General features: G+C 41.4%; 1 protein-coding gene across 9 annotated transcripts in view; it reads left to right on the forward strand.

Moving 5' to 3' along the window:
* Positions 1 to 21,136, forward strand: part of chd9 (chromodomain helicase DNA binding protein 9) — a 77,118-nt gene that overhangs the window by 40,525 nt on the left and 15,457 nt on the right. For all 9 annotated transcript variants that reach the window (XM_088295325.1, XM_088295328.1, XM_088295329.1 and 6 more), the window contains 16 exons: positions 5,338 to 5,440; positions 7,397 to 7,543; positions 8,222 to 8,290; positions 8,387 to 8,442; positions 9,325 to 9,442; positions 9,663 to 9,749; positions 10,807 to 10,944; positions 11,216 to 11,337; positions 13,646 to 13,889; positions 15,324 to 15,500; positions 16,532 to 16,675; positions 18,418 to 18,673; positions 18,757 to 18,967; positions 19,168 to 19,363; positions 19,832 to 20,029; positions 20,950 to 21,135. In XM_088295325.1, the coding sequence (XP_088151451.1) occupies positions 5,338 to 5,440; positions 7,397 to 7,543; positions 8,222 to 8,290; positions 8,387 to 8,442; positions 9,325 to 9,442; positions 9,663 to 9,749; positions 10,807 to 10,944; positions 11,216 to 11,337; positions 13,646 to 13,889; positions 15,324 to 15,500; positions 16,532 to 16,675; positions 18,418 to 18,673; positions 18,757 to 18,967; positions 19,168 to 19,363; positions 19,832 to 20,029; positions 20,950 to 21,135 (2,452 nt within the window). The remainder of the gene's footprint in view (positions 1 to 5,337; positions 5,441 to 7,396; positions 7,544 to 8,221; positions 8,291 to 8,386; positions 8,443 to 9,324; positions 9,443 to 9,662; positions 9,750 to 10,806; positions 10,945 to 11,215; positions 11,338 to 13,645; positions 13,890 to 15,323; positions 15,501 to 16,531; positions 16,676 to 18,417; positions 18,674 to 18,756; positions 18,968 to 19,167; positions 19,364 to 19,831; positions 20,030 to 20,949; position 21,136) is intronic.

Consider the following 21,136-nt stretch of genomic DNA (forward strand, 5'->3'; position numbering starts at 1 on the left):
TTTTTTGCCCTTTGCAGGCCACATAAAATGAGGTCTCTGGCCAGATCTGGCCCCTTGGCCTTGAGTTTGACACCTTTTTTTTTTCTGACAAATATTTACTGGAATTATGACTTAGAATTAGCGTAGCTTAGTGATAGACCACACCAAATTCAGGCATTTGTACAAATGCGAGTAATGTTGCCGCTGTAGCAATTAAGCTCTTTTATGTGGAAAGAGGACCCCTTGTATTTGACAATCACTTCCCCTCGCTGGTCAAAGAATCGATTAATTTGACCATACAAAAAATCTGGAGCAGACTGAGTGTGAATACGGGATCTCATTCTGGACTAATTGCTAATCACAACACTAGCCGTAGCCTGTCGGACAGCTGTGTCATCAAAGCTAGTCGCAAATGCTACAGAGGTGATAAACTGAACTTGCACGCCAGTGCCAGATCATCGCTTCACTGCCAGCTATTTCACGCCTTTCCAGTATGTCAAGGTTTTTCTATGCGGTGAAATTACTCCCTGTATAAATAAAAGTACAGATTAAGCCTTGGCAATTTAAATGGGATTTTTGACTTCTCATGGTCATAAAAACATTGTAATTAAAGGAAAACTTCATTTGTCCAACAGCGCGGTGTGTCTTTGCAAGGTCCTACAATGTGAACGTGGGGAATATTTTCCTCCCCTGAATCTTTTGGGTCATTGTTGTCAATGATCCTTGGCTCACGTTCTTCCCTACTGCTGCTGCTGTCCCCGAGCTCACAATTCATCAAACAATCAAGAATTCAATCGCGGTTAACATTCCTGCTCTTTAGTTCACATTTTGTTGTCACTGGAAAAAGTAATGTGCCTATTTTGACGACATAAGGAGTTGAAAGTACAGGCGTCTCTGTAGAGATTTATGTTAAAAAGTCATCCGAAATTAATCAAGTATAGTCAAGATGACCAATCTGCTAGTATTTACTTGGCACCACTGCCATGTGGGCATCAAAACCCCTTCAGCCATGTTCTGTCTTCTTTAATCTGCCGAGCCTGTGCACGACAACACTGTTATTCCACCAGGAACCTTTTGTTTAGTTTGATTCTCTGCAACCTTTGCGAGTGTCACAGCTGGTAGACTTTTGGTGTCACCCTGACTTGGCACATTTCTCACCGCTCTCTGTCAGCGGCCCGCGGACAGGCACGCGCCGGTGTTGCCTTTTGTACAGGAAGTGATGTCACCGGCAGGGCTGCAAACCCCGGCTCTCAAGGGCATGTTGCGTGGCAACCATAATGTGGCATTGTCAGAGGGTTTGTGAAATGTAATATCATGAGCACGGGAGGAGGGGGAAGGGAAGCGAAGGGAAGGGAACGGGAGGGAAGGGGAGGGGCCGGCAGAAAGAGGAGGTAGCTCTTTATAGCACTGCACCGCTGCAGGAATAGGCTTTTTCTCACACTTCCCATAACCCGATAATACATCCAGTGAACATATTCTTGAGTGATTCCCATGACCTTGGCTTGCAAGGTGAAAGAGCAAAAATGTGTCACCTGCAATAAGAATTTCTGTTTTGCTGTTTACAAACAAGAGGCATGACAAACAACAAAAAGAACAGGCGGGTTCACATTTTTCTCCACTGTTAGGCTTTTTGTTCCTGTTGAAGTGTGGCGACACAGTGCAATTAACCCACAGCATCCACCCCCATCATACACACATGCGCACACACACACAGGCACGCACACTCACTAGAGGGGGTGAAAAGCTTGCCGTTGTCTTTCCCTTTTTTAAAAGCAGGTATTTTCATGTTTCACAGCCTTTTTCCAACCAAGGCATGTCTACGTAAAAGAAAATATGGGATATGGCACACCACCAAACAAAATTGTCACAAAAAGTGTATATACTGGAATAATGATCACAAATCACAAACGTACTTGGAAGGTGACAAATGTGCCTGTTTAGTTGAACACAAAGCAATCATTTTAGTTGTATGAATGGCAACAAGTGGAAACCAGGGTTATATTGGTGAACAAAAACTTCTGAACCTAAATCGGAAAAAAAAATTTGATGATAAAATAAAATAAAGGCAAAAATGATTAAAAAAAAGAAATCACAGAAGCTACATTTTATGATTAGAAAATAACTAAAAATAACTGTAATTCTTATCATTTATTTTGGTGAGCAAAAATTACTGAAAAGAAAATCGAAAAAAATATTTCGTTAATGAAATAAAAAAACAAACAGACTAACTAGAACTATAAATATAGCATGAATGTCCTTTGTTTTCGTCTTTGGCAATTAATTGAATGCATCGGCCTTTTGGGTTTGGTTTGGTTGGCACGTCCTCTGAAATATTGTCGCGCACAAGCGACATCATCAAGCGGCAGCCAATAAAAACACTGCTCTGCGGAGTTGAGTTTGTGTGGCTTTGGCTCGAATGGCTCACCTACTCTTGTCAAAGTCGTTGGACTCTTCAAACTGAAAACTGTACCCTGTATTTACTTCCCAGTCCTTAGAATTTTTTAAATCTTGCACAAGTAATACTAGAGAAACATCTAAAACATGCAGCATCACAACCCTTGAGAAGTGCGGTTTGACACTTTTATCTTGCGGCACATTAATGTGCATCAGCACTGTGTTTGGGAATGACTGTTGACACTACCTGCAAAACAACTGCACTTTTCCACCTTAAATGACCTTAATTTTTCTGGCTTTTACACCCAACTGTGTTTATGGGAGTTCCATAAAGGAAAAGGCGGGACTTCTCTTTAGTGTGTTGTTTGACTCTCACTTCTCCCCCTGTTGTCACCATCCAGCAAGTATTATACACACCACACTTAACCCGAACGGGACATTGTGGGTTGAAAGCGCATATTTGACTTCCTTCAGCTTGAAAATTCTGAAGAGGCCAAAAGTCAACAACTGACAATGAGATATAAAAACAGTAGCGACAATGAAGTGAAGAGGTGAATGACCTTGCATTAATGCAGCTCACTTTGAGTTGTCCATTCTGTAATAATTGCTGAACTTAGCCATGATGTACTGAGCAGTCAGGACAGAGACACATATTTGCTGCCAAGTCTTCTTTATTGGTCCTTGGTCATCATCAAAACCCACTTGTGGCGCTCGGCCGTAAGATTTTGTGAGATATTAACTAGAGCAGCTACCGGCTAGCATGGGAATCCTTTTGGCCCCCCCGCCCATACTGAGTACTGACGTGACGTTGCAGTTACGCTTCTCAAACAGCCCTCGGTGACCTCGCTGCATCAACGCCTTCGCTTTGCTCACCTACTCCTGGCCACACATAGTGGTATCGTTCTGCCATTTCTGTCACACTCCCATACATTAAGTCTGCAGATGGACGAGGTAAATTGAATGTGAGGTGAGACTTCACATATGAAGTCAAATTTGCTGCTGCCTTTGTTTGTATTTTAATGGCTCACAGCTGTGCAGCTGAAGGAAGAGATACTTTCAGAATGCAGAGACCCAAGATAGTCAATGTTTATGTGTGACTAAATTTAGATGTAAATGTTCAGAAATGTCTTTTCAAGTTCTGATGTGCTGAGCAGAACAATGCTGCCAGGAGTCCTTGGTTGATTTTTGTGGGTTGTTTCTAAATACATTAATTGAACAAGGAGACAAGAGCTCACAAAAATCACAGTCTGATTGGAATGTGTTACTTGAACCTGAGTACAGTGTACTAAAAATGTTGAAATTGGGCGATGGCTGTGGAAGATTTTGCCTTTTTTTTTGAGTGTCGCCTATCGAAAATGTAAAAAAAATAAAATAATAAAAAAATAAAATTACGACAAAACAAAAGGATTCAATTATGGCAGCTGCTTGTCTTGTTGCTGATATACAGTAAATACAGAGTGCAGTCATTCCTTCAGTCACTGTCCGGTGAAATTTCCAGTTCATTAATTATACAAACTTTTTTTTAGACCATACTATTGTGCAGTTTGCTAGCAAGTCGTGCCTGCAACCCGAAAAATGCATTTTCTCTGGATGGAACAGCCTTGTGTCGTTATTTAAATGCCCAAGTGTTTTGTCTTTTATGCAAATTGGTTTGCCGTGAAATGTTGAAACGGAAAACTATGTGGGCTTTTTGACTCGCAGGAAGTACAGTATGTGCTCAGATGTCTGTCAACTGTCTAAAAGTTGAGAGAACATCTTAGTTCTTCACCATTATGAAACTTGATTTCCTATACATGGGGATTTTTTTCATTATAATTAAGTCATCTTTGACAGGCTTGCTATCAGCTCTCTTTTCTGCAGTGTGTCAAATTTTTGTTGCCACTTTACAGGGACTTAAAGCTGAGTGAACATTTAGATGATAAAGCTATGCGGTTGTTTTAAATACATAATGTTTAATTCAATGTATTTTAGGATTATTTTTACTGTAAATGTCAACTGAGAGTGTCGTTACACAGCTTGAAGCCTTGTTTTTTTCCCCCTTGTTCACCATTTTCCAAAGTGCTGTTGATTGTAAAGTAAGTTGAGTTCACTGCCATCTTATAGTCGGGCTAAGCAATTCTTATCATTTATAATAATAATAATTATAATAATAATTTTGGTTAAATTAATAAATTAATATACATATATAATTGATCAATATTAAAAAGGATTATCAATTTCAAAACCCATTATTTATTGAAATACCAAAACTCAAATACGCAAAACTACCATTATGCTCATTCATCCCTGCACGTTGGAGCACTTTATTCTTGAACACTCGATTCTGTTCGTCAAGAATAAAATGACCTTGTAAATATCAGGTGAAATTTGATCCTCTTGCAATTTCATTCTGCTGCAGCCACAATTTGGTGCATCCACACCTTTTTTTGCTGCATTGCATCTTTGCACACATTCAACCCACGAATAAGCATCTCCCTTATCTCTTTGTCATGTATTTATTTCATCTTATTTGGTTGTTCTACTTTTATTTTTACAAGTCTTGGGACTTTCTGGTCGAACCTGCTACTTCGGGTGTCGTATTCCGTGCTATGTCATTGTATGAATGTTGGTACAATAAAATAATCCTTGAATCCTTAAAACAGTACTTAAAATGAATCTTGAAAGAACAATTAGAGAATAATTGAATAAAGTAAAATAAGAATGTATTGAAATAACTGCAATAAAAAAATGTGAAACAGCAGTTCGTGCCGTCCACGCGTTGTCCTCTTCGAGGCAGTGTTGTGCCGTGCTTGCCGCGTACACACTTAGTGAGATAAGAGTCGCAGAAGCAAGTTGCGATTGAGCTCTAGAAAGTTATATGACTCATTTCTGCGGGAGTCGCTGCTAATTTTTCATTAGCATGTCAATGGGATTTTACTTTTTCCCCATGAACTAAAAAGATTGTTGTTGTTTTTCCTCCCACAGGAAAATTGTCATCAAGATTGGGAAGAAGAAGAAACGAAAGCCCGTCTCCTCCGAGGAGGAGTCAGACGAGGACCCTCCACCTCGACACGCTTCTCGAGACTCGGTAGGAACCAGTATTATGATTTCAAAAAGACAGGCATCCATTTGGACTTGAATTTGTACAAATTCTGTCTAAATAGATCACATGATTTTATGGAATATAGGAACCAGGTCGTTTGTGGAGTCAGTTGAGTTACTTAAGCCCTCCCAATATGGCTTTGAATGAGTTTTCTGTCTAAAGCATTTTTTTTGTCTAGTTGTTTCAAAACACTATTTTGGATTCCAACTATGAAAAAATCTAAAATTTGCACCTGGTGTGAGCATTTCCACCTTAGTGGTCTGTGAAAAGGGAGAAAATGCACTTGCTTGTTGGGTGAACTTCCCAACCAAAGCAACTATGACTAACAACCTTTGAAAATGTCGTCATTGTTACTCTTAATTTTGAAAATCCAAAATGTGTTTAGTTCCCTTTTCAGTTAATGTGGCATGTTAATGTGACGCTTGAAGGACATAAGTGACCAAATTAAGTTGCCGCTTTTTGACGTCTGACAATTGCCTTTCTCTTAAAATGTATTTCACCTAAAGCGGGTGCAAACAAGCCAGTTTAACATCTTAACCATTTTTAAATGTGACGCACCAGACACTTTGGAAAAAAAGAAAACAACAACTCAGCACGCATAAGGACTTGCCATGGTAGATATGAAACAGATTTAACATTTACGATAGTCGGGTTTGACTGTTTTATGACCGGTTCAGGAAGGAAAAAATCACTCTGAAAGCACCCAGCGCCACAGGATAATAACTCATATTATTCTTTCAGCGACATCCACTAGTCAGGCTTATGATGACTTGGAAACCAAATGGGCAAATATGCTCAAATGAAGCCTGCTTGTCAGCATGTGCACACCTCTCAGTAGATGGCGCTCTTGAGTGCACATTCTGATCTCTTTTGATGCCATCAAAGAGGTCTAAAGAAGGACACCACATTCTCACAACAGCAAAAAGAATGTGCTGACAGTGGAATGTTTTTTTGGATGTTCAGCATTTTTTTTTTAAATTAAATAACCGATGCAATGACCATGCAGTCTCAATAATGCATTTTTCTTCAACTTTTGTCACATTAGCCCAAGAATGAAAAAAATTCTGATTCAAATGCGGAGTTTTGCAACATGAGGTGGTGTCATATTCCTTTCATGACTTCCTCCTTAACAAAACACAACTTCTCACACACTGCACGCAATGTGCCCAACCACAAAAAATAAAATAAAGTCATTATTCATGTTATTGTCCAATAAAATGTTGGTATCATTGTGGATTGCATGAGATCACAATCGGTGACGTTTTTGACTTCCTGTCAGTTTAGTTGGGAATGTGAGGATTTCCATTGAGGAATGTGATTGTTTCGCCAACCTAATTAACTTTGTCTCAATGCCATTTTTTTTCATTAACAACATATTATGAGCTGGGTATTGTATATTGATGCGCATAGCAGTCACCCGCTCTATGTTATTTATAAATATCACAGTCAGGAAGGAACTGAACAGAAGTATATTTTTTGTCACATTTATTGTTTATTCATAGTAACTTGGGGATGATGAGAAGCCATGATGTCATATACTTAAAAGCGTCATTGTGACAAACAAAAATATCAGCGTTGCTAGTCATTATTTTGTTTATTATATGCAGTGAAACCTCTGGAGTTCCATTCCGGGATGCTGATCCACAGAATAAGCTGTTCCGGGGTCAAACTGTCGTCTTTTGGAACGGCAGGCAAATTTTAAAGTAAAATTGTCAAACAAGTAGAAGAAAAAACTGCTAGATTTGTAACTTGTAACTCTTGTAAATGCTAACATGCGAACAGCTGGCGTTCTAACATATAGCAAGGTGGCAATCTCCGTAGAGAAAGAAAGGCAGACAGATAAGGGCATTGCATACTGTTACTATTTTCAAATGTGAATTCATTCAAATTCCAAGATGCTAACCGTTAGCATAATTTGTTTTTTGTCTCCTCACGTTCCAGAAGAGACGCTCTAATCGGCAGGTGAAGAGGAAGAAGTACGCCGAGGAGCTGGAGGCCAGGCTGTCAGACGAGGACGGCAAGGTGATGGTCAAAGCCAAGAAGGCCAACACGGTGGCGTCCAAGCAGCCTGCGGTGCAGCTCTTTGTTGTGAGTAATTGCGACGTCTATCATTGTGCAATCATGCGGTTTCACATTTGGAGCTATCATCCAAGTGTAAAAATAAGTCAACTTCTCGACTGTAGTGTGAGACTGAAGGCAAGTACACTAATCACTAGTTGATGTCACGTGTCGTAGAAAGTGATGAGAGACGATTTCTGGCAAGTAAACATTTTAACTGTCATACAAGAGTCAAAGTCAAACAACGCAAGCTTTTGGCATGTGGCGTAGAATGTCAGGAGAGGGGATTGCTGAAGGCGAGTCGACCTAACGCGTCACATTTTTTGACATTCTTAATTAGCTTTCAAGTGTTAAAAAAAAAAAAAAAAGTTACTAGCCCTAGAAGATTCGATAAAGCTCAAGTAAAACAACTCGCATTGATGACAAGGTTTAGAGGAAGAAGTGAGGAAAATTGAGGGAATTGCCAAAAGCGAGTCAACTAATTCTTTCGGGAGTCGCTCCTTTTAATAAGAGCTTAATTCCAAGGCACAATGTTACAGCCTCCATCAATTATTAATAGTCCAAAATCACAATTTCACCCGAGGGCTTTTTATGACCTGTGTGAGTTATGGTCGCCTGCAAGCGCAGATTCGCAATATAAAAACAAACTCTCTAAGAAGCCTTCTCCAAGCACTAATCATCAATGTTTTCTCTCATCTCCGTCTGTAGGAAAACCCCAGTGAAGAAGACGCGGCTGTCGTGGACAAAATCATGTCCTCTCGTGTCGTCAAGAAGGAGGTAACGCATCACTCTTTCCCTCTTGATCCGCTTTGATGTCTGTCATCAGTGTGGTAAATTGCAGCTTTATTTCTTCTTTCTTTATAACGTGTGTAGGTTTCTCCTGGGGTGCTGGTTGAAGTGGAAGAGTTTTTTGTCAAGTACAAAAACTAGTAAGTATTTTTTTTTTTTGTCCTCGACACTTGAGTAGTAGTGATGGTGATTCAAATTTCCAAAATGGGTTTGATTTGATGCACAAAGGCCCGATTCCATTTTCAATTCACGATTCACTTTGATAGATTTTTGATTCAATTAAGATTTCACGCAGTACAGATTTTCCTTTCAAATGGAAGACATTCTCAGAAGAACCAATGCTGCAATTATTACAAACTACTTGCTGTAACTAGCTGCATTAGTAAAAATATGAATATTAAGAATTAAGAATTGACGCCAATGTCGTTACATTAATCATGTACGTTTTATTTAATGTGACCCAATCAAAACACGATGTACATCTGCCATCATGCTTGTTGGCGCTGACGTCACTGCTTCTGCCATTTTGTTTTGATACAAGATTGCGCATGACGTCAAGTATATTTATGGGGGGAAAAGACATTATTAAAAGTTTCGATTTATGAATCGATATTGGGCTAGAAAAAGGAAAATTGATTCAAATCAATAATTTTTCTTTTAAACCCGTCCGTCCCTATTGAGTACTGTAAATTGTTAGTTTAAAATATTATTTTGAAAAACAACCTTTTTTTATTATTGCTGCCCAACAAATATGTTTTTGTTGGTTTCACGCCAACCTAATTGGGTTAAATCTAAATGTTTGAAATGTATGTAATATCGAGACGCCAAACATTGCTCAGCTCAGCTAGGAAACTCTGATTTGAGGTTTGTTTTAATTCCAATTAATTGCTGCTTTAACTCTATTAAGATTAATGTGACAAAACCATTCTTTGGGATCATTTTGGTCATGCAACTCTTGATGTGAAATGTTCGTCCTGCTTCATTACTAATTAGAACTGCTGTGTGTGCTTGTGCGTGCATAGCTCCTACCTCCACTGCGAGTGGGCCACGGAGGGCCAGCTGGAAAAGGACAAGAGGATCCAGCAGAAGATCAAACGCTTCAAGATGAAACAGGCGCAGCGGGCACTCTTCTTCGCCGACGTAAGGCGACGTACACTCTAATGCGCATGCGTGCATGTGTGTGTGTGTGTGTGTTACCTGCTGCGTGCTTGCGACTACAGTATGAAGCAAGTGTGTGTAGGTTGAGAGGCATCTTCACTGGCTGTGTAGGCGGGCACATCTGTGAATGCCTGTTGACTCCAGATGGCGAGTAGGCACTGGAGTTGATTTGCTCCCTTTGTCTCCCTCTTGTGATTCCCAGATGGAAGAAGAGCTCTTCAACCCGGACTATGTCGAGGTGGACCGTGTGCTCGAAGTGTCTTATTGCGAGGACAAAGACACTGGAGAGGTAAAGTGAGTCCTTTCATAAAAAAAAAACATGTTGGTAGGGATGAAACAGTTTACAGTGTACCAGTAAACCGTGAGATTTCAAACGGTTATTAATACCGTTTTAAATATTTATAGACATTATTGACACAATTATTGACATTTCTGTATTTTGTGTAATCTGTTCTCTGTGCCAAATGAAATCCAGTAAACGTGTACAATAAAGCACGCCAAATTTAAGAGAGAGCAAGAGAAAGAGAGAGCGGGCCACAGGATGAGTAGGTTGCAAAGCAATTAAAGAGTGGGCCAGCGTTAAGAGATTTAAAACCCGTCAAAGGTGTTGATTCCTGAATAGTGTTGTTTGGAAAAGGTCGTGCCTTTTCCAGGGTCGATCATGAGTGGCGAGTAGCGTTGCCGTTTTATATGTAGTGTTCATTTATTGATTAAATTTAATTCCTGCTGCTGCTATTGATGGACGTGCGCTAATCTTAGCATTAGCTGGAGCTAAATTGTGCCCATTTACTTCAGTTAATGTGCCTTTTATCTGTTTGGTGTATTTGATAAGCACATTAGCATCCAAGTTAGAAGAATGCCCAAACATCACACCCTCCTCCAACTATTGCCTTTTTCTGACTATTTTCCAAATTGACATTCTCATCGCTGATTTGAGCTTTTTCCGTGCCCTGCAATAAAGGGCAGCAAATATGCAATTATTTAATGTCTCGAAACAGTATCCTGAGTGATTATCGTATGGGGTGGAGTGTGTTAAGAGTGATTTCCTTGGAGAATGGTTGGATAGTTGTGAATGGTAAACCTTTTCAATATTTGCGGCAAAATCCCATCAACACCTACATCAGCCATCGAGCTGTCTGTCCATGATTGCGATAAGAAATGTTCCCGCTACCTTATCTGTTTGGTAATCATATCTTCTGCTTCTACATCTTTATGGCATAAATCTTGTCTACTCAAGCGCTGTCTTTTGTGCCTGACAAGTGCCCCAAGGCCACACTCACGGGCTTCCCAGCGGGCCTTTTGTCACCAGTATGAAAGCGCTCACTCTCTCGCATGTCTGCCGGCAGGAAGTGGTCTACTACCTGGTGAAGTGGTGCTCGCTGCCGTACGAGGACAGCACCTGGGAGCTGAAGGACGACGTGGATCAGAGCAAAATAGAGGAGTTCGAGCAGCTGCAGGCAGCCAAGCCGGACTCGCGCAGAGTGGTGAGTGGAGCGCAACCCAGATTCATTAAAGGGGGGTATAGTTTTTGGGCTTGTGCTGTCCATATCGGTTAGCGGGATGCAATCATTTGTCAAATTCTGTTATTAGAATTACAAATAATCTGCCTAGCACAGGTTGATGTATTTTAACATATGTTGTCTTTTATGCAACTCCAACTGGTTGTCCCCTCATCTCATTCTAAATCGTCTTTCTTTGAGCATTTTTATGCCGAGCCAAACTAAAAAATGGTATGATGCAATGCGTTGCCCGTAGGAGAGGCCCCCGGCCAATCTGTGGAAGAAGAGGGAGCAATCACGGAAATACAGGAACGGCAACAGCCTCAGGGACTACCAGCTGGAAGGAGTCAACTGGCTGCTCTTCAACTGGTACAACAGGTCAGTTTCAAGCGACTTCGATAGAACTTGCTCTTTTGGTTACCAACTTTCATCACATCAAAAATTGTGTATTTCTAAAGAAAAATTGCAATGAAGTTGTGTTTAGCCAAATCCCTCAGATAGTGAAAATAAGTCTCATAGCTCCCCCACATTTGTGGTGTAACCACGTAATTAATCGTCTTTAATGTCATCATGTCACATAAAATCATCTTTATTACTATTAAGGAGGTTACTTGTTCCTAATATGAAGTAAGTCCCCCCGCTTTGTTTCATGTGAGCGACTATTTACATTCTTCGGTAGTACCTGCAGTTTTTTTTTTTTTTTGGGTTTGCAACAGTTCTTTAAAATCAGAAAGTTAGACCAAATATTATTCATTTACACAGAAAAGGTTCAAGGTTTTGTTTTTGCAGCCAGCAGTCAGTTCCGTGCAACATAAATAAGGACTAGTCCAAACATTCTGTGGCAACATTTTGCTAACTGTACCGAGCATCTTTTTAGATAGTCTTTAAACTGACACAATGGAAGTCTTTTTACAATGTGCACTTATTAAAACTTCTCACTTCACTTTGAAGTCACTTTAAAAGACAGTTTATGTGCTTTGGGAGTTGCTGCTGTTTTGGTTTGCGACAAAAGTTTTTCCATTCACTTAAAAGTTGTGAGGAAAACTTATCTTAATAACAAATGTTAACTCATATTTTGCAAAATAAAATAGCCTAAACTTTTCTACTATGCATAGTGTAACCCCGCCGTGTAAGTGTGGGCCAGGACCATTCGATTCACATTCTCAAAACAAAATAAACCCCAACGAACTGCTATATAAACAAACCCATAAACATTGGAACCTCCACAGTATATAACAATAAACATTTGTTCCAATCATTGCTCCATTTATTTCTCTTGAATTTAGCATTGCCTTCAGAGGACTTCATAAAAACTGAAATGGCCCCAGATAGGAACAAGGGTTCATGTAGTTATGCCAGTGCGTATAGATTCAGACGTCTGATAATAAATATTGAATTTCATTTTCTGTCGGTCGTTGCTGCGCAGTGTCGCTGCTCTCATTTAAGTACTGCCGCATTTCCACATTTCCGTAACGTGCCTTTTCCATTTTCACAAAAGGAGGCCGGCACAGTACACCTGGAGTGCACACTCCATTATGCTTGTGTTACATTTGAGCGTGCAGGACTATTGCGTGCCCACGCACAGCTATTTGTCAGCAGTGGAAGGCTCGCTCGAGCAGCCGATGGGAATCAGTGTGTTAGCCCCATCCTCTGGATAGCGGTGTAAATGCTACACAAAGGAGCTTGTGATTACGCTTCTCGTTCTTCAGTCTTTTAATATCATTTGCTTTGTTGTTATTTTTAACTTCTAATATGTTGTGGTATTTTATGTGCTTGACACAGTGAAATAATCCTACACCCACTTTGTTAAGCAGGCCACTTTTTCTGATTATCATGTTTCCTTTTATGATTCTAAATTGTTATTCAATCACATTATTATTATTATTATTGTTATTGTTATGGGCAGCACAGTTATTATTTTTATCGAACGACTGGTTAGCACGATGGCCTCACAGTGCAGAGGTGTAGGGTTCGATTCTGTCTCTGGCCTTCCTGTGTGGAGTTTACATGTTCTCCCCGTGCCTACGTTGGTTTTCTTCGGGGACTCCGGTTTCTTCCCACATTCCAAAAACATGCATTGGACACGAGAGATTTGCTCCTCAGTATGGCTGTGAGTGCGGATGGTGTTTCGTCTTTGTGTGCCTTTCAATTGGCTGGCAATCAGTTCAGGGTGGGATGGCTGGGATAGGCTCCAACACCGCCGCGACCCTCATGAGGAGAGGCTGCTCAGATAATGGATTGATGGATTATTATTATTATTATTACAATATATCAAGATAGCAACCTGAGCAGAGAAAGAATGTTAGCAGCATGTTAACATTCTGCATCCTGAGCAGAACAAGTGTAAGGCCAATGAATAAGATGCAATTTGAGGCAATTTATTTGGTTAATAATTCAAGTGACAATTGATAACAATGCTAACAGTTGGTAGGCCAACTTATGGTGAGAGTGCGCTAGAACGAGTTTTAATAAAAGGTATATCAGATTGTATATCACTGAGTAGTCAGGTACTATTTCGAATGACAATCGAAACTATGCTAAAATATATCAAGAGATGGCAAAAGAGTGGTAAGACATATTGATAAAGAGTTCAATAGTCCGTTACCATTTCTAACCAAAACCGGATCAAACGCCTACAAGACATGGTGACAAACGTCTGGTCTTTCATTCTCCCCATCATCCAAAGGCGAAACTGCATCCTGGCCGACGAGATGGGCCTGGGGAAGACAATCCAGTCCATCACCTTCCTGGAGGAGATCTACCGTGTGGGCATCAAGGCGCCTTTCCTCATCATCGCCCCGCTGTCCACCATCGCCAACTGGGAGCGCGAGTTCCGCACGTGGACACACCTGAACGTCATTGTGTACCACGGCAGCGTTGTCAGCAGGCAGATGCTGCAGCAGTACGAGATGTACTTCAGGGACACGCAGGTAATCATGAATATTGTTTAAGGCTGCCGCTTTCGTGGCACATGGCTGGGAAGATGAACAGTTTTCCAGTTTTTCCGGAACTTTTTCACTGAAACGTAAACAAAAAAAAATATGTTGGTTGACAACCTTGAAAAGTCAGGTTAATGGTGTCAAACTTCATCATCTTTGTAGTGACTCAGACTTTTGAGTTGTCCTCCAATTCCTGTTCCTGCAGTGTCAGCATAGCACTTCACATACGGGTTAATTTCCACTATGACAAAGCAACAGGTGGCGCTTTAACACATATTTGCAAATCAGAAGTGTGAAGGAAGTCTTAATTTATTTTTTTATTTTTTGGGGGAAATGGTACACACACTAAAAAAATCTTGAAACACAAACCTGTATTGCCTTAAGCAAATGGTAACCAAATGGACTTTTTATGCATTTTATCATATGTATAATGTAAATAAATAAAAATATCTGCTACTTATACTGTATATTCACAACAATAAGGCGCACTTTAAAGTCCCAAATCTTCTCCAAAATAGACGTGGCGCCCTATAATGAGCAGGTTTTGGTTGTTACTTTGTTTGCTAGTATGCTGTCCAGTTGATGTTGGGTGATCGTTTTGGTTTTGATTTAAAACCGTGACTGTAAGGAGTGAGATGACTAGTGAATTCCCTCCCCCGACATTGTGTGAACACGAAATGTGAATGGTAGTGTCTGACCCACTGCTGGTTGAGTTATCACAAAAACTGCCAAGCTTTCAAAGATGTTAGCACTGAAATTGACCTGAGTGTGGGAGAAAATGTATCAACCCCCACCCACAGTTGATCGGATTTGCGCTCACATCTCAGGACTTTGTGCGTGGTGTTCGCATGTGCATGTATGTTATTTCCTCCAGGTACTCTAGCACTCCCACATTCTCAAAACATACATATTGGTTTAATTGAAGATTGAATTGTCCATAGGTGTGGATTTTATTTTATTTTTGTTTGATCAGGCCAGAGTGGAGAAAGATTATAATGCTGACACCCCTCAGACTGGCACTTGTCCTGCATTTCAGTTGCCACATTGTCAGTCATGTGATGTCTTAGCATCTCGGAGAATAGATACAGAGCAAAGTCGCCACCTCACTGTGATGTCAGCGCACCCTCCGAAGGGGGTGGGAGCACTCCTTCAGCGCCTCTCGGGCATGTCTGTTGTGCGAAGGCTGATGTATAATCGAGTGGGCCTCCGGAGGCCCGTTGTCAAGGCGATGGTAACAAAAGCAGAGGCGGAGTGAGTCGATGCTTACTCGTACGTGCTGACAAATAAGCAATCCTGTGGGTGGGAGGAGGATAGGTGGGGGGTTAAGTCTCTCCTGTGGCGAAATAGAATTGAAATGTGTCAAATTAGCTTTCAACGAAAAAGGTTTGACTGCTCCTGTCTCTGTTCTTTTGTTGTTGTGTTAAGGGCCGCGTGTTGCGAGGCGCCTACAAGTTCCAGGCGGTCATCACCACGTTCGAGATGATCCTGGGGGGCTGCCCCGAGCTCAATGCCATCGAGTGGCGCTGTGTCATCATTGACGAGGCGCACCGACTCAAGAACAAGAACTGCAAGCTGCTGGAAGGCTTCAAGCTCATGAGCCTGGTAGGCCTAACTTCCATAGTAACTTTCTTCACCTCATGAGCTACACACTACGGTTGAACAAGTCACGTCGATTCGGATGCACTCCTCAAGTACAAAATCTTTGAATCCAACCAAAAATAACCACATACTGTGCGGTTCCACCTCTCCTCCTGTGGGTGCTCTTTCATAATTTTTTTCCCATTCAAAGAGGGCACAAAACTGCTGGACAGCAAACCACTTTCCTACTCCCAGCCAAGATTTTACTACCGCATGTTTGTCCTGCACGTCATTCAAAATCCCCAAAGTAAGGGGGCTGGTTACGTCACCTGTGCGAACAAAGTGCAGTGGAGTGCAGCAAAGTTCATCCTCTTTGCGTCTCCTCTACATGACAAGTCTGTCACAACAAACCATCATATGCATTTTAACACTACTAACGTATTAATATATGCTTGTTTTTGCAGGGCACAAATTTTGGAAAGTTTCATGTGCGAACAACAAACTGTCAACAATTCGGGTGGGGGGGGACCCACAAAAATGCTGTTTGTCTGCTTTTGATATCGCTGTTGTTGTGGCAATTTAGCTTGTCTTTCATAGCCAGCAGCCGCAAATACCATTTGGGGGGTGGATGCAATTCTGAGCAATGTCTGCCATCTAGTGCACTAGTTTGCCATTATGAACATTATTGCAACTTTCAACTGCTCAGCTATAAGAATTCTTATTTAAAGAAATGAATTGGACTGCAAGTTGTCCGTTCCTGGTACAACGGAATGAACAGACCTTATCACGAATTCATCAAAAACTCTGCTGTCCGACTCTCTTTCGCAGATTACCCACACGATTTATTTCAAAACTTGTGCATCTGTGCAGGCTGCTCAATATACTATGACCAAATCAACAATGATAACATTAAGAGCAATAACATGACCCAATCACTGACACCCTTGCCACAGGGGCCGTTCAGGCTGCTCGATACAATATGGCCAAGTCGTTCATGTCTTATGTCATGTGATTAAGTGTAATGGTTCCAACGCCTTTGCTTCTGTTTTTGTCAGGAGCACAAAGTCCTCCTGACGGGCACTCCTCTTCAAAACACAGTGGAGGAACTGTTCAGCCTGCTGCACTTCCTGGAGCCGGCACGTTTCCCGTCGGAAAACACCTTCATGCAGGAGTTTGGAGACCTCAAGACTGAAGAGCAGGTGAGCTCGGAATCACAATGAAATGTCGAAATGTCTCCGTGGCGGAGGTGGCCACTTCGATGTCAATCTGATTGTCAGCCCGTGCAGACCTGGATGCGGAGCTTTTGTCACTCAGTCTTTGACCGCGTATCAATACAGTGACTCCAAATGAAATTAATGATGTGATTATAAACATTCATTCTCTTGTAAGAGTCCCGGAATTTTCCCAAATAAGACTCAATCGGAAGCAGAATGGCAAATGATTGTTGCAAATCTGAAAGGCCAACTTCCTCTTCAATTTCATCATCATGCTGTTCCAGCAACTTGAGGCGACGGCAACACTCTCCTTTTCTATATCGATTCTGATTGTCACCAAGTGTGGGAAATGAACTCACATGTTCAGAATCGCCACTGATTAGTTGTGTGAAGCATTTCAATACTATAACATTCATAAATGCTTCATGATGGTGACAGTTTAACCCCAGACCGAATTAATTTCCTTTATTTCCCTTGTTAGTCAGTTTCCACTTAATTTCTTTGAAGCGGCTTCTTGTGAGGCCTTCTTAAAGTTGCTGTTTACAGACAAATAACCATGCAGCAAGTCATCGGGAAAAAATGCACTGGTGAAATTAGTAATTAACAATCTTAACTGAATATTGATTTTGGTATGGGAGTTTCCGTCCGTCTCTTGTTGGCTGCGCCCGCAAGGCTTTTTTTGTTACCCCATTGATCACTTCATAAGACTTGTTTGTTTGCATGTTTGTGACAATGATGTCTGTGCGTGCTTGCTTTTGTCTGAAATGGTGTCTGTTCTTTGGAAAGTGGAAAAACAAGCCTCATATGTTGTTCTGTTCGAAGCAGAAGCAGAAGTGCACATTTCTCGCTCCTGTGTGTTTTCCTGCTTTCCTCCAAGCGTCTGTGCTGCTTTTTGTTTGCAGTCGAGACTCTGCTCCTGCACAATAACACACAAAGGCTAACACGGCGGTTATACCTTTTTGTTTTCTTTTTTTTTTTACTTTTAATCTGACCGCTGGTGCTGAGATATGATGAGCAGACATTATGTATGAGAAAAATCTGAATTTACGTCAAGCAGCTGCTGTGTTGACTGTTGATCCAGCATAATTGATTTTATTAGTAGTATATACTAGTTATGCTGTATAAGCACATGTAATGGTATAGGTCCTATTTTTGTGTATTTATATTATAATATAATGTGCGACTTGGGCCGAGAAGCAGTATCCACTCCAAACTGATAGCCACCCATTAAAATGCGTATAGACAAACGATTATTCGCATTATTGCTGCTTTAATAAAGTATTTTTTTCCCTAACATTAGATTTTATAATTGTTTGGATTATTGTATTCAAATTTAGTGTGTTTTCTATATACTGTTTATATCCATTCAAGGAGGCTGACATTTTATGTAGCACTGCCACCTGCTGTTGACGGAAATTGACATCAAAGTGGGCATAGGTTCCCCTTGCTAATGTCACATTTTCCCGGGTTTGAGCACATGTTGGTTTGTTATGGCGTCAGTTACTTTTTGGCGCATTTTTCCCATGAAGGTTGGCGCGTTGTCGACTAAAACTCCTGGGGAAATGAACAACATCAGATCCAAAGACAATATTTACAGGACTTATGCATACTGTTTGAACCTAAATATAAACCACATCCGTGCTAGTCTACATGTTTTTCTGTGTCCAAGTATTGAGTCCTTAAATATAATGTCTCAAAAGTTGTCATTGTTTTTGGGTGGCCAACAGGTGCAGAAACTGCAGGGCATCCTTAAGCCGATGATGCTGCGGCGCTTGAAGGAGGATGTGGAGAAGAAACTGGCGCCCAAGGAGGAAACCATCATCGAGGTGGAGCTCACCAACATTCAGAAAAAATACTATCGCGCCATTCTGGAGAAGAACTTTTCCTTCCTGGCCAAAGGAGCAGGCCAGGCCAACATGCCCAACTTGGTCAACACCATGATGGAATTGCGGAAGTGCTGCAACCACCCCTACCTCATCAAAGGTTAGACTGGATCCCTAAAGTGAGACTTTAGAAGTTGGACAATGTGTTGGTCATGCAGCTAATGACATCTGTGTGGTTTTCAGGGGCAGAAGAGAAGATCCTGGAGGATTTCAGGGAGGTTTACAGCCCGGCGGCCTTGGACTTTCACTTGCAAGCCATGGTGCAGTCTGCCGGGAAGCTGGTTCTCATTGACAAACTGCTGCCCAAGATGAAAGCCGGCGGGCACAAGGTGCTCATCTTCTCGCAAATGGTGCGCTGCCTAGACATCTTGGAAGACTACCTCATTCAGAGAAGGTACGTATTAGTGTCAAGGTCCCGGGGTAAAATGTGACGCTCATTCTGGATGCCTTGACTACTTGAGGTGGTTCTGTCACATTCAAATGTTACAGCTTTCCTCTTATTTAGTTGTTTAATTTCCCACAAGCTTTTTTTGTATGAGCATCAGTTTTTCATAACATGTCCCATTTAACATCGCCCACTGTTTTTGCTCACAGGTACTTATACGAGCGGATAGACGGTCGCGTTCGCGGAAACCTGCGACAGGCGGCCATCGACCGCTTCAGCAAGCCCGACTCAGACCGCTTCGTTTTCCTACTGTGCACACGAGCTGGTGGCCTAGGAATCAACCTGACAGCGGCGGACACCTGCATCATCTTCGACTCGGACTGGAACCCACAGAACGACCTCCAGGTAGCGCTTACGTGCACCTGTGAAAACACATGATGTCAAATCAAATTGCAATTGCTAACGATATATTTTTCCATTTATTGAAATAGTTTATGCAAATCACATTCAGCATAATTTTCAATTCATGAACCGTGACAGACAAATTCAAATGTTGTGTAACGTCAACGTTCAATTCTTCATGATCTATAAACTGTCTTGGAACTTCTTTGTGATTAACAGTAAGGTTTATTCAAAAACATCCAAACAATATTCTATTGATTTTTGATTTTTCTATCAGATGCATAATAATTGGGAAAGTAATTTATTCTCTAAATAATAGGACTACTGTATGTTCTCCAAAAGAAACCTTTTATTGCCTGCCTTTTATTCTTAAAATATGACTTTATTGCAGTGATAATAATACACTTGCACGTTTTTAAATGATCCGACATACTCCATGATCCGACTTGTTGCACTCCTGTATTTGCATAGGCGCAGGCACGCTGCCACCGGATTGGTCAGAACAAGGCGGTGAAGGTGTACCGCCTGATCACAAGGAACTCGTACGAGCGAGAGATGTTCGACCGCGCCAGCCTCAAACTGGGTTTGGACAAAGCCGTATTGCAGAGCATGAGCGGCCGCGACAACAGCCTGGGAGGAGGTGGAGCAGGAGGCACTGGAGGAGGCGGGGTGAGTCATGACACTTTAGTTTTTTTGTTGTTTTGAATGACAAATGAAAATTTATTCATCTGTAGTCATTTGACTTACCCAGTCAAGGCCAAAAGGTAGTTTTGTTCTGACTGTTTTATTTGATTGATTATTTTTTAAAATTATATTTGATTTTATTTATTTATTTATTTTTTAGCCTGTCCCGTCACTTACTTACTTCCCTACTTACTCTTGCAATACGGGGATGGATGCCTCACTCTATTTATCCAGTCAATGGATCTAAATATTTTTTTCTTGACCTTGGCATGAAATTTTCAATTCACATCTACAAACTCTTAAGTGAGTCAGTGTAATACATTTCAAGCAATACCTGCAGCCGTTGAGGGGTTTTGAAAAAGAAAAAAAAGGCTCCACTCAAAGCCATTGCTGCTCACTAGCAGTGAATGGTCAAGAGGATCCCGAGATAATAAGACTTTCTCTGACGGTCGCTGTTCGGGTCCAACGTAAAGAACAAGTTTCCTCCAACGCTTCGCCTTAAAGTAAAGGATTTGTTTCGAAATGAATCACAAATGGTTGAAGATGATTTCTATGTAGTACAGAATTACACACACACACGCACACCCCCCCCACACACACACACCTGTTAGCTTGAAAGAAGACTCCCAAAGTGTTGACAACTTGTAACCTCCCTTTATTTGCAACCCACCTTCATATCCCCCAGCATTCAGACGCACTTCCTCTTTCCCCAACCCCAAGTAACACTGCCCCCTAGCTGTGTGGCATGTGAAGGTTATTAAACAAAAATCAGACAACACACTATTCAATGGACGAAGGCAGATTTTTACCATGACCAAGAATCAACGCAACACCAACAACCATTTTACCTTCTTGTCTCTTGGAGGCTTTTGCCCCCAATGTAATGATTTAATTGGTACTCCCAGGCGGTCCAGCAGCAGTTGTCCAAAAAGGAGATTGAAGATCTGCTACGACGCGGGGCCTACGGCGCCATCATGGACGAGGAGGACGAGGGGGCCAAGTTTTGCGAGGAGGACATTGACCAGATCCTCCAACGCAGAACCAAGACCATCACTATCGAGTCAGAGGGCAGAGGGTCCACCTTCGCCAAGG

This window comes from Idiotropiscis lumnitzeri, chromosome 5, assembly GCF_059441095.1.
Source record: "Idiotropiscis lumnitzeri isolate Australia: NSW breed Sydney's pygmy pipehorse chromosome 5, RoL_Ilum_1.0, whole genome shotgun sequence".
Lineage (NCBI taxonomy): Eukaryota > Metazoa > Chordata > Actinopteri > Syngnathiformes > Syngnathidae > Idiotropiscis > Idiotropiscis lumnitzeri.